This window comes from Pogona vitticeps, chromosome 9 (genome assembly GCF_051106095.1).
Source record: "Pogona vitticeps strain Pit_001003342236 chromosome 9, PviZW2.1, whole genome shotgun sequence".
NCBI classification, from domain to species: Eukaryota; Metazoa; Chordata; class Lepidosauria; order Squamata; family Agamidae; genus Pogona; species Pogona vitticeps.
In genome coordinates this window covers 24966572-24984470 of record NC_135791.1, presented here as the reverse complement: position 1 = coordinate 24984470, position 17899 = coordinate 24966572, and the positions used below count along the sequence as shown (strand labels likewise).

At 51.7% G+C, this 17899-nt stretch overlaps 1 protein-coding gene across 15 annotated transcripts in view; it reads right to left on the bottom strand.

Annotated features, from left to right (window-relative positions):
- Positions 1-440: 440 nt before the first annotated feature.
- The window catches only part of RYR1 (ryanodine receptor 1), a 120050-nt gene continuing 102591 nt past the window's right edge, over positions 441-17899 (bottom strand). For 7 of the 15 annotated variants that reach the window (XM_072980045.2, XM_072980049.2, XM_072980048.2 and 4 more), the window contains 16 exons: positions 13870-13951; positions 11963-13260; positions 10832-10902; positions 10001-10187; positions 9254-9340; positions 8240-8637; positions 7732-7774; positions 7170-7300; positions 5889-5949; positions 4848-4994; positions 4285-4419; positions 3575-3731; positions 3064-3128; positions 2414-2514; positions 2119-2170; positions 441-1657 (listed from right to left, as the gene is read on the bottom strand). In XM_072980045.2, the coding sequence (XP_072836146.2) occupies positions 1562-1657; positions 2119-2170; positions 2414-2514; positions 3064-3128; positions 3575-3731; positions 4285-4419; positions 4848-4994; positions 5889-5949; positions 7170-7300; positions 7732-7774; positions 8240-8637; positions 9254-9340; positions 10001-10187; positions 10832-10902; positions 11963-13260; positions 13870-13951 (3111 nt within the window). In that variant the 3' untranslated portion in view covers positions 441-1561. Of the gene's footprint in view, positions 1658-2118; positions 2171-2413; positions 2515-3063; positions 3129-3574; positions 3732-4284; positions 4420-4847; positions 4995-5888; positions 5950-7169; positions 7301-7731; positions 7775-8239; positions 8638-9253; positions 9341-10000; positions 10188-10831; positions 10903-11962; positions 13261-13869; positions 13952-14590; positions 14621-16045; positions 16076-17899 lie in introns of all 15 variants that reach the window. The other 8 variants (XM_078380001.1, XM_078380004.1, XM_078380003.1 and 5 more) reach the window with 2 other exon arrangements.

Sequence of the window (17899 nt, the reverse complement as noted above, 5' to 3'; positions counted from 1 at the left end):
GTATTTATATGTATCTGCAGAGTGTATTTACCAGAACTGGCGACTAGAGGAAGGCAGCGACCATGCAATGTATAGCGTTCGATACGTCCGCGTTTTTTAGCACCTGGAACGGATCCCCCAGTGGATACCGCGGTCCTCCTGTATTGACTGATTTTAAAGAACCTTGGGTCGATTGGGCTGGCTCAGTCAGCCACTCGGTGGACCTGCGAGTTCACGCTGCCGTTCTCGGATCGGTCCCTGTGTGAGCAAAACCCTGGAGGATTCAGGCTGCCTCTCTTGCAGAATCTAACTTCAGCCTCGGGGCCCGGGTGGTGGGAGACGGGGCGGGGGAGAGAAAGAGGAGCGTGGGTGGGATAAAAACCCAGCCCGCCTCACAAGAAAAACAAGAGGCAGAGCCCTTTCTCTTGGCTGGACACAAAGATGGCAACCCCTCACTGGTATCAGCAGTCTATGGTTTTATTGGCAGGGATCCAAGCTGCGCCAGGTGGCGATAAGAGACACGGCGGTAGAGACATGGCAGAGGAAGGGCGCGGGATTCACAGCTGCCGCATAACGGGCCTGCGCAGAAGTTTGTATGGCACTGGCAGGAAAACACAGAGGGTGGGCCGGTCGGACAGCGCGGGACGGGGACCACGACTCCCGGAATAAGGAGGCTTACTCAAATGTGGTATCCCCCCCACCCGCCCCACCCACACAGATGTACACACAAGGGTAGAGGGGGAGGCGTTCAGGTGTCTCCCCAGCTCTAGAAGGAAGCCAGTAAGTAGCACAGAGCTGCCCCTACCTCACACACCATCCGCCCCACAGAGGAGAGAGGCGCCTTACAGGTTAGGGCAGCCCAGCAGGGGTAGTGAGGTGGGAGGGGCTGCATGGCTGGCACCCCCCCCCCCTCCTTCAGATCCTGGACCAGGGAGGCCAGCCTCTCTTGGCTTCCCTTCCTCCCAACGGCTTGGCTTGAAGGCTGGCAGACCAGAGGGCAGCAAAACGACCCCTCCCTAATCCTAAATTAACATTCGGATCTCGCCTGAAAGCGACCTCCTTCTTTTCTTAGGGGAAGTTTATAAAAGGCACTTGAAACTGGGGGTGGGGTGGGGTTGTCCTTTCACCCCAGAAGGGAAGTATTGCATGGACAACCCCCCACCTAACAAGGGACAGGATCTCCATGGGATCATTACTGGCCAGGTATGGAGCCATCCAGACCCCACAGCTGACCCCCACCCCCGAACCATCGGATCCTTCCTTCTCCTTCTGCCTGGGGAACGTGGCCAGGCGGCTATCAGGGGCGGCGGGAGGTCGGAGAGGGGGGGGGCCAGCAGGACATCAGGGAAAATGGCAACGACAGGTTAGGCAGATGGACAGATGGAGGAGACGGTCTCCCCTGCTTTCCCCCAGGAAAAATAAAAAAGGCCAGGTTGGGTGTGGGCTGTTCTTCCACCCCTCCTCCAGTTCTGCCCCTGCTCCCCTCTCCCGAGGAGAGAAGACGGGAGGGCCAGGAAGGGGGGGCTGGAGCAAGCACCCCCCCTCCAACCCCCCACTTTGGCACATGGGGCAAGGCGGCGTCTTAGCTAAGTTGATCTTCATACTGTTTGCGGAAACAATCGCCGGCGGGGAAGAAGTCCCAGCAGCGCTCTTGGTACATCTTCCAGACGTAAGACTCCTGTGGCAACAGAGAGAGAGAGAGAGAGAGAGAGAGAAGGCACGCCTGGTGAGAGGACGTCGTCCGGGTCGGGTGGCCACGAGCCAGAGTGGAACGAGAGCAAAAAAATGACCCCTGTTTTGCGGAGAGAAGTGGGCGCAGCTACCTTTGCCTCGATCCTTGTCCTCCTCCTCCTCCCCTAGCTTTGCCTGGAGGCGGATGACCCTCAAAACGGGGAGGGGTGGACGGGCCAAAGACCTCTCCCCTCCCACAAATGGCTTGTCGACAATCTTCTCCTCCCTCCCTCCCTCTCTCCCCCCCCCCACAAAAAAAACTGTCTGGAGGGGAAAGCATTGACCCTCTGGCTGTTGCCGATTTCTGCTTTGGGTCCTGAAAGTGAGACGGGGGAGTGTGTGGAGGGGGGAAGAGTCTCTGCATGACGGCCTGTCAAGGGGCCTGGCAAAACGGAGGAGTCCCCTCACCTGGCCAGTGTGCTCGGTTTCATCCTTGTTGATGAGATACATGAGGAAGAACCTGAAAGGGAAAGAGGAGGCAAGCCGTGACGAACTGCCAGAAGCTTCCCCAGGGGAAGGCTCTCGTCTGCGGCATCAGGGTTTACGTCGGGGGAACTGTCTTGGAAAAGAAACCCACTCCCAAACCCCTTCTGCAACCCGGCTGGGGGGGGGAACACTTCTGGGGCCTGGCATGCAGGTTCAAGAAGACCGGAGGCCCCTCTCGCCAGGGCTCCGGCCTCTCCCATTCCCATCGGTCGCTCACATGTAATTGGCCAGGTTGTGCTCTTCCAGCGTGTGGGTGTCGAAGCCGTGGGGCGTCGTGTCAAAATAGTCACTGCCGATCCCACAGATGAAGCATTTGGTCTGTTGGGGGTGGAAAGGACCTTGAGGAAAAAAGGTTCCCCCCAAACAGCAGGCCCACCCCAAACCAAGCCCGTCTGTTCCCCTTCCAACCACCCCACACCCGCAAGCCATGGTGGCCGTGTCTTGCCCGGTGCGGTTTCCAAGCCTGGGGGTCACGGGGTTGGGGAGATGCTTATCCCCCCACACCCATTCCCCACAAAAGCAGGCTTTTGGTCTTTCTTTCCATTTCCAGCTTCACTTAAAAAAATCAAGCCAAATTTCTCCTTTGGCTTGCAGAGAAGAGAACAGAAAAGCTCGCAGGCTAAATTCTACCCGATAAAGAAGCAGACAGGCAGTTCCTGTTCTTTGGGCTTTGGCTACAAAACGGGGCCTTCGAAATCAGCGAGGGTAGTCTCCGTTTGCTGGACTACCCACCGAAAGGGGTCCTTCTGGACTGTGCCAGGAACGTTAAGGGATTCCTCAATCAGCTGAAGCTGGCCACACGCACAGCTGGATAAGTCAAACTGGGGGGGGGGGGAGAGGAAGGCAAGAGTGTTGCAGCCAACTTACCTCCATGTCCTCCTTCACCTGTTCTTGCTGGTCTCTCAGCTCTCCAAAGGCATCAATGATCAAACCTGGAAGGAAGTTTGGGGCGGGCAAGAGAAAGCCACGGAGTTGAGGAAAGAGTGATTCAGGCAACCTGAGGCGCTCCTCAGAAACTAGAAACCAAACAAGCAGCTTGTCCTGGAAGATGGCTGCCGCCTTTTGCAAAACTGCATGAGGATACGAGGTTGTTCATCGGGGCAGTTTGTACAAGCTCAGAGGCACCCTTCCAGGACTCGACACATTGCTAGAGCCGAATTTATGCATGCAAAAATCATGTCTCAGAATGAAAAGCCGCACAATCCTGACCTTAAAGTCCAGCTGGAAGGTCTTCTTTCTTGCTGGCTTACCTTATCTTTGGTTCTCGGGAGGGCACAACGGACAGGGAGATGCTCTCTCGAAGCACCTCAGGGAGCGTCCTGCAAAACCAGAGACGCCCCCCCCCCCCGATCTTGGGAGAAGGGCTGCCGACACTCACCTTGGATAATGGCCAGCAGGATGACGATGACGAAGAAGAAGAAGGTGATGTCGAAGATGACACGGTAAAGCTCGTACTCGTCGCCCGCTGGGTCCTCAATCTCATCGCCAATGCCCCCGCCGGCACGCACCCCGACATACATGTGGAACAGGTAACACTGTTTTAGAGGCAAGGGAAGGACCCGTGAGTTTTGGATCTACCCAGTGGCTAGAACAATCCCCATGTATAGATGCTGAGAGGACTGATGAATCGGGGAGGTCATCCCCTTCAAGGTCAACGTGTGAGTTTCCCAGAGATATCCAGCCAACCAAGACACAGGGGAGAGGTTGGAAGCTGCCCCCCCTCTCCACCGTGGATGCTGAAATACACAGATTAAAGGGAACACTATTTAAATACTGTAACTAATTCTATACCTAGAGTGGTCTCTGGTGCTCCCCTAGTGGCCAGTTCTGGTAACTTCATCTTTAGAAAGAGGCACGCATTTCTCGGATTTTTTTAAAAAATTTCAAACTATGGATCAGTGAATCGGCGGATTGTGATGCCACAGCTTCAGGGATCCTACTGTACTGGAAACCAGAATTCTGGCCTGCATGGACCTCATTGGTTACCAGTTCTTTGAGGACTCGACAGATCGGTCCGGCCTCCCCAGGCCTGCATCAGTTCAGGGCACTGACCGACCCCCCCGACCCCCCCCCCCATCCCGGACTCACCGTCATCATGTCATTGCACTTCATGTCGGGCTCGTCCTCGTCCTCACTCTTGTTGTAGAACTTGCGGAAGAAGTTGAAGGCCACCACCGTGTAAAGGTACACCACCACAGCCAGCAGCCCCACTGTCATCACCAGCTGAGGAGAGAGAGATCGATCGCGCAAGAGGCGTTTAGCGGACACTTAGGAAAATGCCACTGTTGGATGGCTTCGCGTTCCCACCAGGACCAGAGGAAACAGGCCACATGATGGGGCACAACAGTGACAGAGAGTGTGCTCTCCTATCTCTCTCTCTCTCTCTCTCTGTATGTGTTGTTTATGTGTTACGGCAACTGTAATTCAAGCCACAATCTTTCCCAGCTTCCATCCCGGAAGTGTCTCCCACAACTGATCCTGACTCCTGCCCTCTTGAAGATCCTCAATTTCCAACTTCCTTGGTTTCTCCCTCCTGGCTTTATACACCACAGGGTTCTCTCCTCTCTCCCTCCCCCCCCGCCTCACTTTCTCCACACACACCCCAACACCCCCCACGGACAGTCGACCTGCCCCACGCCATCCATCTCTACCTGCTTGCCGTTGTGAGTGACGGAGGACAGGATCGTCCGCAGGGTCTTGACACCCATGGCGATGTCCAGGAGGTGGCAGGCGAAGAAAAAGTTGTTGTAGTGGCCAAGGATCGACATCACCATGTACCAGAAGAGATACAGGAAGGACTGTTGGGGGGGGGGGAATAAAAAAAGAGAAGGTTGGTCTCTAAGGGAAGAAGGATGGAGAGCCTGTAGAGTTAACTAGGGATGCACACGACAGGGCCTTTTCCACTGGTAGGGAGCAGATCTTTATCCTCTGAACACAAAGGAGGCTAAATTTACATGAACAATGGCTACCTGACAAGATTCAGCCACTGGCAACCCCTGGGAGAAATCTAGCTGGTCTGCCAAATCCCAAGGGAAAAGAGGAGGGTTACTGAGTGCTATCTGTAAGAACAGAAGCCCATTTTTTTGGGGGGGGGAACCCTTTGCATACACTTTTCCAGCTCACTCAGTCTTCTGCTTGTGAAGCAAGTGGCTGAGCAAGGTCGTATTTCTATCAAAACCAACCCTGCCCAATCAGAGACACCGGGCCACCTTCAGAGAGACGCCACCAATCATTCAGTGCATAAGGACCCTTTATTCACTTTCTGTTCTGCTTCTGCTCCTTTTTTTAATTCAGGGGATGAGACAACTGGCTTCTCTCCTTCATTTCCAGAGGGGCAGAAGAAAAATACAGGAGAGGCAGAGGGCCTCTAAAGCCTTTTTGGGTGCTCACTAAAAGCTTCTTCTTTTTTTAAAAAGAAAGACTGTGATTTCTTAGAACTCTGAGTCATGCATTGAACAGCCTCTTCTGAGCGTCTTCAGAAAACATGCAGAAATGGGGAATTCAGAGAGAACAGGAGCTCTTAAGTCTGGGAATCAGCACCCCCTCCTAAGAGAACCACCAAGGCGCTCTCCTTGGTGAGCGAAGGGATGGCAGGGCAAAGATCCACTTGGAAAGGGGCAGGCCCTATTCCAGTCAGTCGCTCCCTCCTCCCCGTCAGCCCTCAGTGGGGGACTCCAGGTCTTTTCACTCACGTTATCGGTGAAGATCACTCCAAATTTCCAGATCTTGTACTTGATGTCAATAGAGGTGACCCTAAGGAGAAGAAGCGAGGTGAGAAGGATGCTCTGCAGACAGGCATGTTTACTGCTAAGATTGTTTCTGTGTCTGAAGGTTCTAGTCCTCGCTGTGTCTGAAGCTCACGGGATGAGTGTGGGCCCGTTCTGCTCTCTCACCCTGACTGGCCTACCTCACAGGGTTGGTGCTATGAAGGTAGAACTGGGGAGAGGAGAGCCACATGCATGTACTTGCTAGGGGAAAGATGGGGCACCAATGGAAATTATGACCACTGGTATGGCCGCACACTCTTGCATTTCTGATCATCACGGGTGGTGGGTGTGAAAGCCGGACAGGAAAAGAAAACTGATAAGAAAAAACACTGAAGACTAACAAGTAAGTTTTTACAGCAAATTGAGCCTAAACTCTCTCTTTGGAGGCAAAAATGTTGAAACTGAGGCTGTTCTACTTTGGTCCCGTCATGAGAAGGTTGGATTCTCTGGAAAAGGCAATAATGCTAGTAAAGGTTGAAGGCAGCAGGAAAAGAGGAAGGCCAAACACGAGATGGATTGACCCTGAAGGAAACCACAGGCTTGAGTTTAATCAAGCAGCGAGCAGGTCTGTTGAGGACAGGACATTCTGGAGATCCTTCATTCATAGGATTGCCACACCTCAGGGATGACTTGACGGCATACAACAACAACAGCAATATCTGCTGTGCTTTGCAGAGACACACTTGTGTTTTTTTCTCCCATTGAATCTGCTTTGTCCTGCCTGCCTCTCATGATGGACACAAAGGCATACGGGTTGGCATGAGTTCTGCCGTTTACATGAACGGTGTGATTCGCAATCCTTCCCATGTCATCTACTTGGAAGGCAAGCATCCCTTGAGAAAAGTCTGCCAATCCTGAAGTTACAGCGTTAAGAACGCACCGATGTATTTTGTGAATATACACTTGAGAGGATCCAACGGAAGCATCGCATAGTGATGGATCTCAGACAGCAACAAAGTGCAGCATCATTTACACACCTACAGACTCGAGGGTCAGACTGGGCTGAGGCTCTCTAGAACGAGGACTTTGTGTTTAAGGGTGAACAGGTCCTACGGATTCAAGTGAAACTGGAAAAATTCAATGATGCCTCCCCTCTATTTGCTGATTTCCAGCCACCAAGCCGTTTCCAGCCTTGCTCTGGTGCAGAAGCAGCCTCAACCGCCTCACTCCCCCCCCCCCCCCCCCAGTTCTGCCTAGGTTTCTCACCAAGTAAGGAATGACTTGTCTGGCTCAGTTTTTTTCCCATTCTGTGCTGTGATCTCCAGGCTGGCCAAATCCATTCCGAGCAGTTCTGCGATCCTTTCCCGCCCATAGATGTCCCCGTATTTATCAAGCACCTGCAAAGGGTGACAGAAAGCCAAGAAACAGTAGCGGGTGAGGCTCTTTCGTTCATCCCTGATGTCCAACCAGGGCACGTCATCATGGGCTCAAATGACAGGAAGCCAGATTTAGGCTGAATATCAGGGGGAAAAAACACTTCTCAACGGTTGTAGTAGTACGACAATGGAAACTATGACTTCAGAGGGAGGTGGTGAGCACTCTGATGCTGGAGGCACTGAAGAGGAAATGGGACAACCCTCTGTCGGATCTGTTTTGATTTGGATTCCTGCCTTGAGCCAGAAGGTTGGACGATGGCCTTAAGAGGCCCCCTTTGCAAAACTGTTATTCGGTGATTCTATTAAATGCCTTCCCTCCCATGCCTCTGCTTTCCTGAGGAAACCTCAGTTCCCTCGTTCATACCTCACCAGACCCTGTTTGAAGACCTTACCTTTCGCTTGATGAACTTGTCCCAGTAATTGCTCGGGAATGACCTGGCAAGGAGAGAGAACGGAGGGAGTGTCAGGGTAATCCCCGTCCAGACTTGATGATCCAGAGGGTCCCCTTCCAGCTCTGCAGTTCTAAAATTAATATTGCTCGGTAGATCAGGGAGTTGAGGAACCTGCTTGAGGAGCCAGAGGTTGGAAGTTTGATTCCCCACTGGGCCTCCTTCCTGGGCGCCATGATCCGCAAGGGTCCCTTTATAGGTCTGCAATTCTACAATGATGATGACAATCATCATCATCCAGGGCTAATGTCATCACTGTGTTTCTGGAACCATGGCAGGGCTCTGGAAGTCAACTGTGTTCCCCCACAACAAGACCAGACCCCATAAATAAGGAAGGATACCTGCTAGGAGTCAAACATCTACCCTAGAAGGAGCATCTATGACCTGGGGGGGGGGTTGGGGGGATTAGGGAGGAAGCCAGTCCCCGTCCGCCTCCTCCTCAAGCACTCACGGTGCATTCAGCACTAGGCGGTCCCACTGGCCCTTGATGTCATCATCCTCCGGCTGCTCTGTGATGTAGAGGCCATCAAACTCCAGCTTCCGGGCCAGCTCCTTCTCCCTCTTGAAGATGACCAGCGGTACCTTGAGGCAGTTGTAGCCGATGATGCAGAGGAAGGCCACCAGGGTGTGGATGATGGAGAGGAACTGCAAGGCCGGCTGCATGTAGCCCGTGCTCTCCTCCAGGAAGAAGTAGACCACGCTGTCCTCCTCTTCCTCCTCGCCGTTGCCGTTGCCGTCCCCACCGTCGTCGTCCCCACCAAAGCCAGAGCCGGCCCCGGAGGCGGCGTCCAGCTCCCCTTCGAATCCGGAACCCTCAAACTCCTCCTCGCCTGGGGGAGTGTCGGACACCTGGGAAGGTGAGAGAGAAGGCCGGGCCGGGCCCAGGAAGAGCCCATCCTTGAGCCTACCGCTTATCCAGTGTCAAGCAAGCAGCCCTGGGTTCTACCTACCCTTTTCCTTCTGCTCTAATGGTGGTGACTCCTGTCCCAACCCTCGGGTTTCCCCTTTGCCCAACCCTCAGAAGGACAGCAAGGAGGATCAGGGGGACTGGAAAACAAACCGTAGGAGGAAAAACTGAAAGAACTGGGCAGGTATAGCCTGGAGATAAGAAGACTCAGGGGAGATAGGATAGCATTTTTCAAATACGTGAAAGGGGGTCATGCCAAGGAGGGGCAGGATCTGTTCTCAACTGTCCCAGAGTGCAGGACACGTCATAACAGGATCAAGCTACAGGAAGCCAGATTTCGGTTGAATATCACAAAAAATACTTCTTTACTGTTAGAGCAGTATGATAGTGGACCCAGTCACCTCGGTGAGTGCTCCAACACTGGAGCCATTCAAAAAAAAAATTAAGATCATCACCTGGCAGACATGCTTTGATGGTAATCTTGCCTTGAGTAGGGGGTTAGTCTGGATGGCCTTAGAGGCCCCATTCCGACTCCCCACACACTTTCAGGCCCCTTACCTTGTAAAAAAGCAGGATGAAGTTGATGGCAAAGGCCAGGAAGAGCGCCAGGAAGCGGAGATTGTAGAAATTCCTGGATAGATAATTCTGAAAAGAGAAGGAGATACAATTAGGATGAGCATGGGCGGTCAGGCTTCACCCATGCCCCAAATGTGTGCATGGGACCCCAAATTCAAGTATATCCCAAGGAAAGCAAAACCCCATGAGAAATATAAATACATATTCATCCTTGTTGACCGCGCCTATCTATTTCTACTTGGGTTTTCCAACGGAATAGGAACTGGGCTGGGTCAGACATGGTTGTGGTGTCCCCTCAAGGCTGAAATGGGCTCCGGCCTAAGACGTGTCACCCTCAGCTGCCTCTAAAATTATGAGCCGGTCCTCAGAGTCTTAAGGGCCAGAAACTTGTTTCCACAAAGGAAAACAAATGATAATCACCTTCTTTGAACGGCAGAGCTGGAAAGGGACCCTCTGGGTCACTGAGTCGAGACCCTCTCAAGGAGGCCCAGTGGGGGGAATTGAACTCCCAACCTCTGGCTCCACAGCCAGAGAGACCTAAACCACCGAGCTATCCAGTAGCCGCTGAGAGGGATTATTCTGCATCCAGGAATAAGTCTTGTTAAAGAAATACGGGGGTGGAAGGACAGAAGCTTCCTGTTCCCTGAATTCTTCAGCACCCTGGACAGAGACTGGGGCGGGGGAAATGCTCTGTCAGAGGGTACTTTTCCCCCCCAAAAGGGTTCCTACCAGGAATTTCGTCCTCTGGATCTCCAGTTCATTCCAGAACTCCGACACTTCCTCCTCGGGCTCCTTCTTCTCCCGCTGAGCCACTTTCTTCTTCTCCTTGACTACTTCTTTCGGCTCTTCTTTCTTCTCCTCTTCTTCCTGCTTCTCTTCCCCTTCCTCCTTGGCTGTCTTCTCCCCGTTTTCTGCACTGGAAGGGTCAGAGGAGCGAGCCGAGAGGTCACGAAAGACACCCTCCCCGGCCTCATCCGCATAGCCCATGCTCTCTTGTCCCAGAGTATTCCCAGCTAGAGCAGAATACATTCTCTGCGGTGTCTTATTGTTTTCTGTCAAGTACCAGACAGAAATGATTTTTATGTTCCTGGGCATTTATGTTTTAGCTATTTCAAACGTTTGGGTGGATTATCCTCTTTCAATCTGCTCCTTGTTTTAATCAAGTGGTTAACTAAGGAAACACAATGCCGAGACCCACTTGGTGAAGGGCAGTGTGAAATAAAAACCATTAAAAGGAGCTAGCTGGGAAGCTGAGATGCCTTGAACTTCTATTTATTGATTTATTTAAAATCCTCCTATGCTGCCTTTCTCCCCAAAAGGATCCAAAGTGGCTTAACGAACTATAGGAGGCTCAGTGCGCTTTTTGTAGGGGTGGGAGCTAGGGGAAAAAACCCGCAAAAGATAAAATTCTTAAGAGAGCTCATCTGAACATACTTGTGTGTTTGTACGATGTACAGAAGAACTGTGCAGCTTAATCCCATGCATTCATTCATTCTCTCTCTCTCTTTCACACACACACACACACACGAATACTACATCAACAGAACTACGCCTACATACTCAGATTTCTCCGGTTCGACAGGGGGCTCCTCAATCTTCTCTGGCTCTCCTTCCACTTCCTCCCCTTCAATCTGGAAAATTCAGAAGAGCATGGATGAATCCTCCAGTGTTACAGGACCATAGGGAACAAATTAGTATGTGTATGTGTAGATTTGTGTGTGCGCGCGTGCATGCACAAGAAGGAATACCAAACATAACACAACTACCACGTCGTTCCAGTATAGTGTTTCCAAAGGCACAGCAGTACTAACACCACTAGTAATAATGATGGAAATCCTCTTGTTATTTATTTAAAATGTTTATATCTTGCCTTTCTTGAGAAAAGGACCTAAAGCAGCTTGCTGTATTAAAAAGACAAATAGTCTAAGAACAACAAATTATTAGAGTATGAAAAAAAGATTTAAACAAAATATAATGTTAGAACTAGTAAATAAAATCCAGTTCTAAAAATACATTAGAACAAAAAAAAATGCATTGGTCATGTTTTAAGTATCCCCACTCAGGCAGCCAGTCATTATGAGAAAGCCTGGCTGAAGAGACAGGTCTTTGTCTCTTTGTGGAAGGACAGCCAAGATGGGGCCAGGCTGGCCTCCAGTGGCAGGGAGTTCCAGAGTCTGGGAGAAGCCACCGAAAAGGCCCCTCTCCTGTATCTCCACCAGACATACCTGGGAAGGTGGTAGTACCAAGATAAAAGACTCTTCTGTGAAAGAGGGAGTCCTTAATCACAGCTGCCCCCTCTTCCCAGCCCTTCCACACCAGGGATGAGAAAAGACATCTGACTCTCAAAACTAAAACAGACTGGCAAGAAGCCCAAATGAGGATGATGTTAGCTAGTGGATTTTTTGTGTGTGTGTGTGTGTGTGTGTGTGTGTGTGTGTGTGTGTGTGTGTGTGTGTGTGTGTGTGTGTGTGTGAGAGAGAGAGAGAGAGAGAGAGAGAGAGAGAGAGAGAGAGAGAGAACAGGTCTTAGTGTGTCCTTACATAAAATACATTCACAAACATGGACAGCTAGGGGATTATAGGCAGGTGACCCCAAAATTTCTGGGAGTTAACATGTTCGGAAGGCTCATCTCGCCAGACCCCAGGGAATCCCCACTGCCGTACAGACTCCCGTTGTGAGACCCGGACGTACTCCTAGTTTCCTCCTCAGGATGGGGGATCCTTCAGGTGTAGGAGGTTCGACAGGGGTGGTATCCCCCATGTCTCCGAGGCCGCCCGGGGCGTCAGGAGCCATGGACCGGAAGTGCTCTTTCTTCATATCAAAGCCCTCTCCTCCTTCGTTGGGGGCCTCCTCTTTGCCGGGCTCCGTGACCTCGACGTCTTCCCCCTCTTCCACCACTTGGTCCACCTCCTCGGAAGGAGCCACGTCTCCGTGCACTTCGTCCTGGGTCGGGTCTGGCATGCTGGCCAGCAGTTCCGTCATGGTGATCTTTTTGGCCTCTTCCACCAAGCCGCCGCCAAAGAGCGTGTTCCAGAGGAGGAGGAAGATGCCTTTGAAGACGTTGTAGAAGAAAAAGAGGATGCCCATCGAGAGGGTGTAGAGGAAGGTGGCCACCGCCATGGCCATCTCCTTGATGGTCATTTTCTTGATCTTGCGGAACTGGCGGCGGATGTTGCGGTAGGTAAACAGGCGGAAGAAGCTCACCACGCTCTCCAGGAACTCCCCGAAGGCAGAGGAGGCTTCAGAGGGAGCCGAAGCCTTCTCGGCTTCTGCGCTTTCAGCCCCTTCTCCTTCCTCTTCCTCCTCTTCCTCCTCCTGCCCCTCCTCCTCCGAAATCTGGGCAGCGATCTGCATCTCAAAGATGGTGTCCTCACAGAAGTTGATGAAGAGCTCCATCTTCTCCGACTCGCCCCCTTCATTGACCACGTCAAAGATGAACTGCCTCTTGGACTCCTTGACCTGCGGCATCTCCCACTGGGTCTTGTTCGTCTCGCTGATCTCGAAGTAGATGCGCTCGATGCGCTTGCTGGCGCCCATGATCTCGATGCGGCCGAGGTAGGGGCTGAAGTAGTTGAGGATACACTCCGCCAGCTCCAGGAAGGTCTTCAGGCGGTTGTCGTGAGGAATGTGCTCTGAGAGGTTGGTCAACAGCACGGCGAGGTTGAAGCCGATGTCTTTGGCAGGCTCTTGGAAACGGTTGGCAAACTCCTCGTAGTCAATCATCTCGTTTTCATCCGCCTCCGAGCAAGATAGCAAGAACTGGATCTCAGAAGGGGTATACTGTTTCTGGCTATCCATGGCCTTCTGGAAGTCCTTCTTGGAAATGAGCCCCCGCGGATCTGTGACATAGTCCTTGAAGGCGTCTGAGGCCACAATGTCCTTCAGCTTTAAGAACATATCGAAGAACTTGAGAATCATCTCCACGTTGCTGGAAGACTCCACCAACATGTCTACCATTTGCCTCGCGATAGTGCCATTCACGACATTCCCTGGAGAGAAGCACAGAACGGACAAAGTAAACTAAGACGCTAGTCAAAGAAATGAATGTGGATGAAAAACACACCACTGGTGGGGGAGTGGATGTTATGTTCAATCCTTGCATCTTTCTCATGGAGGTATGCAGAGGGGAAATGAGGAATCACCACATCCTTCTCCTCGCCTGCAAAGACCATGTAAGATTTTCTGTTGGTTTCCATTTGGTCCTCACACTTGTGAGGATCAGGGTTTTTTTTTCTCTGCAAAATGGGGTCAAGCACTCTTTAGGTTGACAGAGATACAACAATGTGAAGCCTCGGCTGGGTTGCTCGAGTCTTTACGGAAATCTGCCAACCCTGCTGTGTCTGCTCTGTGTGTATCCAAGTGCTGCTACAGAGAAGGACCTGTACCAAACAACCTCTTAAAACATTCCAGCACCATTCAGTATCACTCTTCTTTGTTCCAGAAAAATGAGGTACTAACGGCATGGAGAAATTTTTTTTCTTGCCCCAAATTATCTACTTGGAAGCTTGGAAAACATGCTTTTGTTTGCACCACAACGTCCTAGGTTGGTATGAACGACGGAGCCCAACGTTCGACTCCGACCAGTGCTGGCTTCTCACCTTCCAACAGAGACAATAACATCACCACCATGTCCTTCTGCAGGTCGAGCAGCTCCTTCAGAAGCCCAATTTGGCTGGAATCCTAGAGGGGGGTGGGAAGCATAAAATACTGAGTGTCGCTGGGCTGGAGGGTGCCTTCCCTGAAGAAAATTCAGAGGCTTGTTGTCAGCTTTCCCCAGTCCAAGGTCTAGTTACCATGCTGGGGAAGGGCATCCTCCACGCACATCTCCCCTTAATGCTCACACACTCCATCCCATCAGTATTCTTAACGTCCTTCCTTGCCAGACAAAACGGCTCCCCATACAAGACAAGGGAAACCCTTCCTGAAGGCAGGAAGAAGGCAGGGAGGAACAAAAGAGGTGATGGCAGAGACCACAGACCAGCGGCCAGTTGATGGGTGTTGTACACCCTTGTCCTGATTCCTTGGATCATGGCTCTTCACGAAGATCAAACCACCCCAGATCTCATAGCATCTCCACTTGGGCAGGGAGGCCTGGACTCTGTTTAGGAATATCTAACCCTGCCACGTGCGTTACTGATGCCACCACCTCAAGCTAGGTGATGGAAATGTGACCCTCTGAAATAATCTGTTCTGAGGGCCCCTATTCTCTTCCCCTTCAGCCCACCCAAGCTCTTTGGAAAAGACTCAATTCCCTGAGTGAGGAAATGCGTGTAAGAGGGGGCACCCATTTCTTCTGAGGGAGTCCTCCTCCTTCCTTACCTCAGGGTAGGATTCACTCCGAAATTGATCCTCGTGGGCAGCGCAACAAAAAGATAATTTTGGTGAGGGGAGAAAATACCCCTAAGTGTGCTTCATTCCCAGGCGGCATCCTATAATCTAGATCCATCCTTTTCTCACCTCCTTGTATGCTGAGAAGTGCAACTGGGGAGCCCCCCCCCCGCTCTTTCACTCCCCCCAAAACTCTGCCACATGCTTGTGCTGCAAACTGGCAGCAGGCTTAGTCCCGTTCCGGCTTTTCCCCAAGGAATGTTGGGAACCGTCGTGTATTGAGCATGCTGGAAATTCTGTCAGGCATCCACGTGCTTCCTTAGAGCTCCCACAATTCCACAGGAGAAAGCAGGGAAGGGTTTAAGCCAGTTTCATTCTGGAATGTAGAAGTGCCATCTCTCATCCCTATGTGCTATTATGGAGTTGCCACACTGCTTCTGGTTTAGAGAGGAATTTTCCTAATAGCAAATCCCAAAGGGCACAAGCTGGGGGGAGGGGGGTGCCACACTCAGTCCACCCGACAGAATTGTGTATTTCCACCCACTTGGCCCCAACATCCACAAGATGACAAAATGAGCTAGGATGGGACGTGAGCCAGCAAGCCGAAGCAGCAGGCAAGCATGGAAGCCACCAACCCCACCCTTGTAATAAGGACAGTTGGTGGAAGGGTCGGGCCCTTAGGACCAGGGGCATGGAAGAGCAGAAAGGAGAGCTCAGCAAGAAGGAGCGGGGGGTCAGCCGCTGTAGAGCCAGGGTGGAAAACAGACCAGACCAACCTCTGCCTTTGTAAAGGATGCTGAAAAGACCCGGCCTCCTCTGGTCCTCCTGCCTCTATTGGCCAACACACGGGACATGGCGTGTGCAGGGTAGAGGAGCAAGGTCTCCCAGGGGGAGGTGATGATGGGGTTGACAAAGTTGGCTAGGGAAATGTTGGTGGAACACAGGCCTTAAGGAACCCTGGATCTTCCAGGGTTGTTGAACTATGACTACCATCAGGCTGGATGGAATGGAGAAGAGCTAGAATCCAATAACGTGGCAAGAGTAGATAAATGCGATGGAGGAGGACCACGACAGAGGGGGGGGGCAGGATGCTTTGTTTTGCCGGACCGGCTTCAGGGATCCCCCGAAAGGGTTAAGGGTGTTAAGGGCAACCGGCAGATTAAAAGTCGCCGGAAGGGGTCATAACTCTGTTCCCAAAAGCACAGGGGATTAAATTGGTCTGGCCTGATTAAGACAGAAAGGAGGATGAAGGAAAGGATCCTGGAGAGGGAGAAAGGAGAGCTAATGGGTGGGGAAAACGGTAAAAGAGAAGCAGCAAAGAAAGAACACAAAGAAGGAACGAAGGGAAAAGGGATATGGGGGGGGGGAGAAGGAGGGGAGAGAGGGGGCAGCCAGAGAGGGCGGCAACGGCGTGAGATGGCCACAGGTTACACAGAAGGTTCTTACGCCATTTCGAAGTCCTGGGGGTTGGGTCATCTGTCACACATCAGAACAAAAATGTTATTCAGAAACATTTTTTTAAAGAGCATTTTTGTATCTTGCCAGGTTTACCATCCAGCACGTTCCTTTATTCCTCAGGGAGTGGATTTTATTTCTCCTCCTTTTGGAGGGGAGAAGGCGGGCGGGGGTCTCAACTAAAGGTTTGGAGTAACGCAGTCGGAGGGACCGCATTCCCCTGAAATCCTTCCGTCCTGAGAAGAGCAGAGAAATCTGAAGAACTGACTGGATTTCGACAAGCCACGGGAGCGCGTGAATGCTAAGAGCAGGGACCCTTCTAGTTCCTCTTTTGCAGCCTCTTAAGCTCAGCTGATTTATCGGAGGGGAGAAACCGCTCGCTCTCCTCCATAAAACGGCATGTCTTTGTGGGCTCTTGGGATCTCTTCCCCCCCCCCCCCGCATGAAACAAATTCTCAGGGTAGGGAAATGGATTTATTGCAGCCTTGTCACTGCCCCCCCCCCCCAAAAAGAGGACTTAATTCTCCTGCACGTTTTTACTGACACTTTTTTCTCCATTGTTGCTTTTTTTTTTTTGGCTTCCTGGGCTCAGAGAGAGACACAGAGAGAAAGAGAAGCGTCTGGGTTTGTACGACGTCTCCTTAACACAGTAATAGCCACTCTTTTCAGCCCAGGGATACACCTTAAGCCTGCTAACCATCTGGGCCGTCTTCTTGTTCTTTACTTCATCGATTCTCTCTAAAAAGAAAACTACTTTTTTAAAAAATAGAAGATCAGGATCCTGCCCAGCCACCACTGACAAGCCACTGGGGACCCTCTTGTACAGTCTGTTTTTCGGTCTATCTTTTGGGGTTCTCGTGTCTCTTCATGCTCTCTCTTTCTCCTTCCTTTGGAAAAAAGCTTTTGCCTTGCTTTCTTCTTTTCCCCCCCCAGCCTCACCAAAAACCCACAGGGGTGGCTGCAGGCAGTACAGCCTAATCCTCTCTCAGGTTCTACGTGGTTTCAGGGTGGAGGGAAACACAGAGCACGAACACGGACCTTCGTCTGGGCTAATGCAAAGTGGGCGTCAATGGCATAAAGGAATGGCCGGATGGTAAAATACAAAAATGACCCTTTTCACCCAAAGCCATTGGTAAGATCAGGAGTGGGGTGGGGAGGTGGGGGAGGCATAGAGCAAGTGAGCTGTTGGGTTAGTACTGGAATTAAAAGGGAGATCACGCCAGACACCACCTCCCTCGCCGCCGTTCTTGCCTCCCACGGCCACGCTTTCGTATTACGGACAAGACTCTTCCCTTCTGCTCGCGTCCTGAGCACCTCCACTCTAATAACACAAGGACGGTTCCCTCCCAGGTCTCAAAGACCCTGCTATGGCAGGAGCCCAGCCTGACACCCGCACACGGAAGAGACTGCGGCAGGCACAACCGCCAGGGCTGATGGCTAGCTAGGATCTTCAGCGGTCTGGCCGGAAAAGCAGGACTTAAAAAAAAGGTGTGTGTGTGCGGAAATTGTCTTTACCGGGAATGATACGATGAGCAATGAGCAGGACTCCCTCCCCCTACAAGTGGATGTTTTATCGTTTGGCTTCCAGATTCATGAGTCTGGCCGTGAAACAGGCACAGAGTTATTTGCCTGGTGGACTCAGGTCCGGCTTGGGTGGCCAGCAAGCCAGGAAAGGCCGGCTTATCAGTTTCATTTATTTTATTTATTTATTTACAATATTTTTTAGCCGCACCATTGCCATGAGACAGGACGCGACTTGATTCAAAGGCCAGTGAGTAATTTGATTTGTGAAGTGGTGAGTTTGACCAGAGGCTTAGAGGTTGACCCTCAGTCCCAACGTTTCCT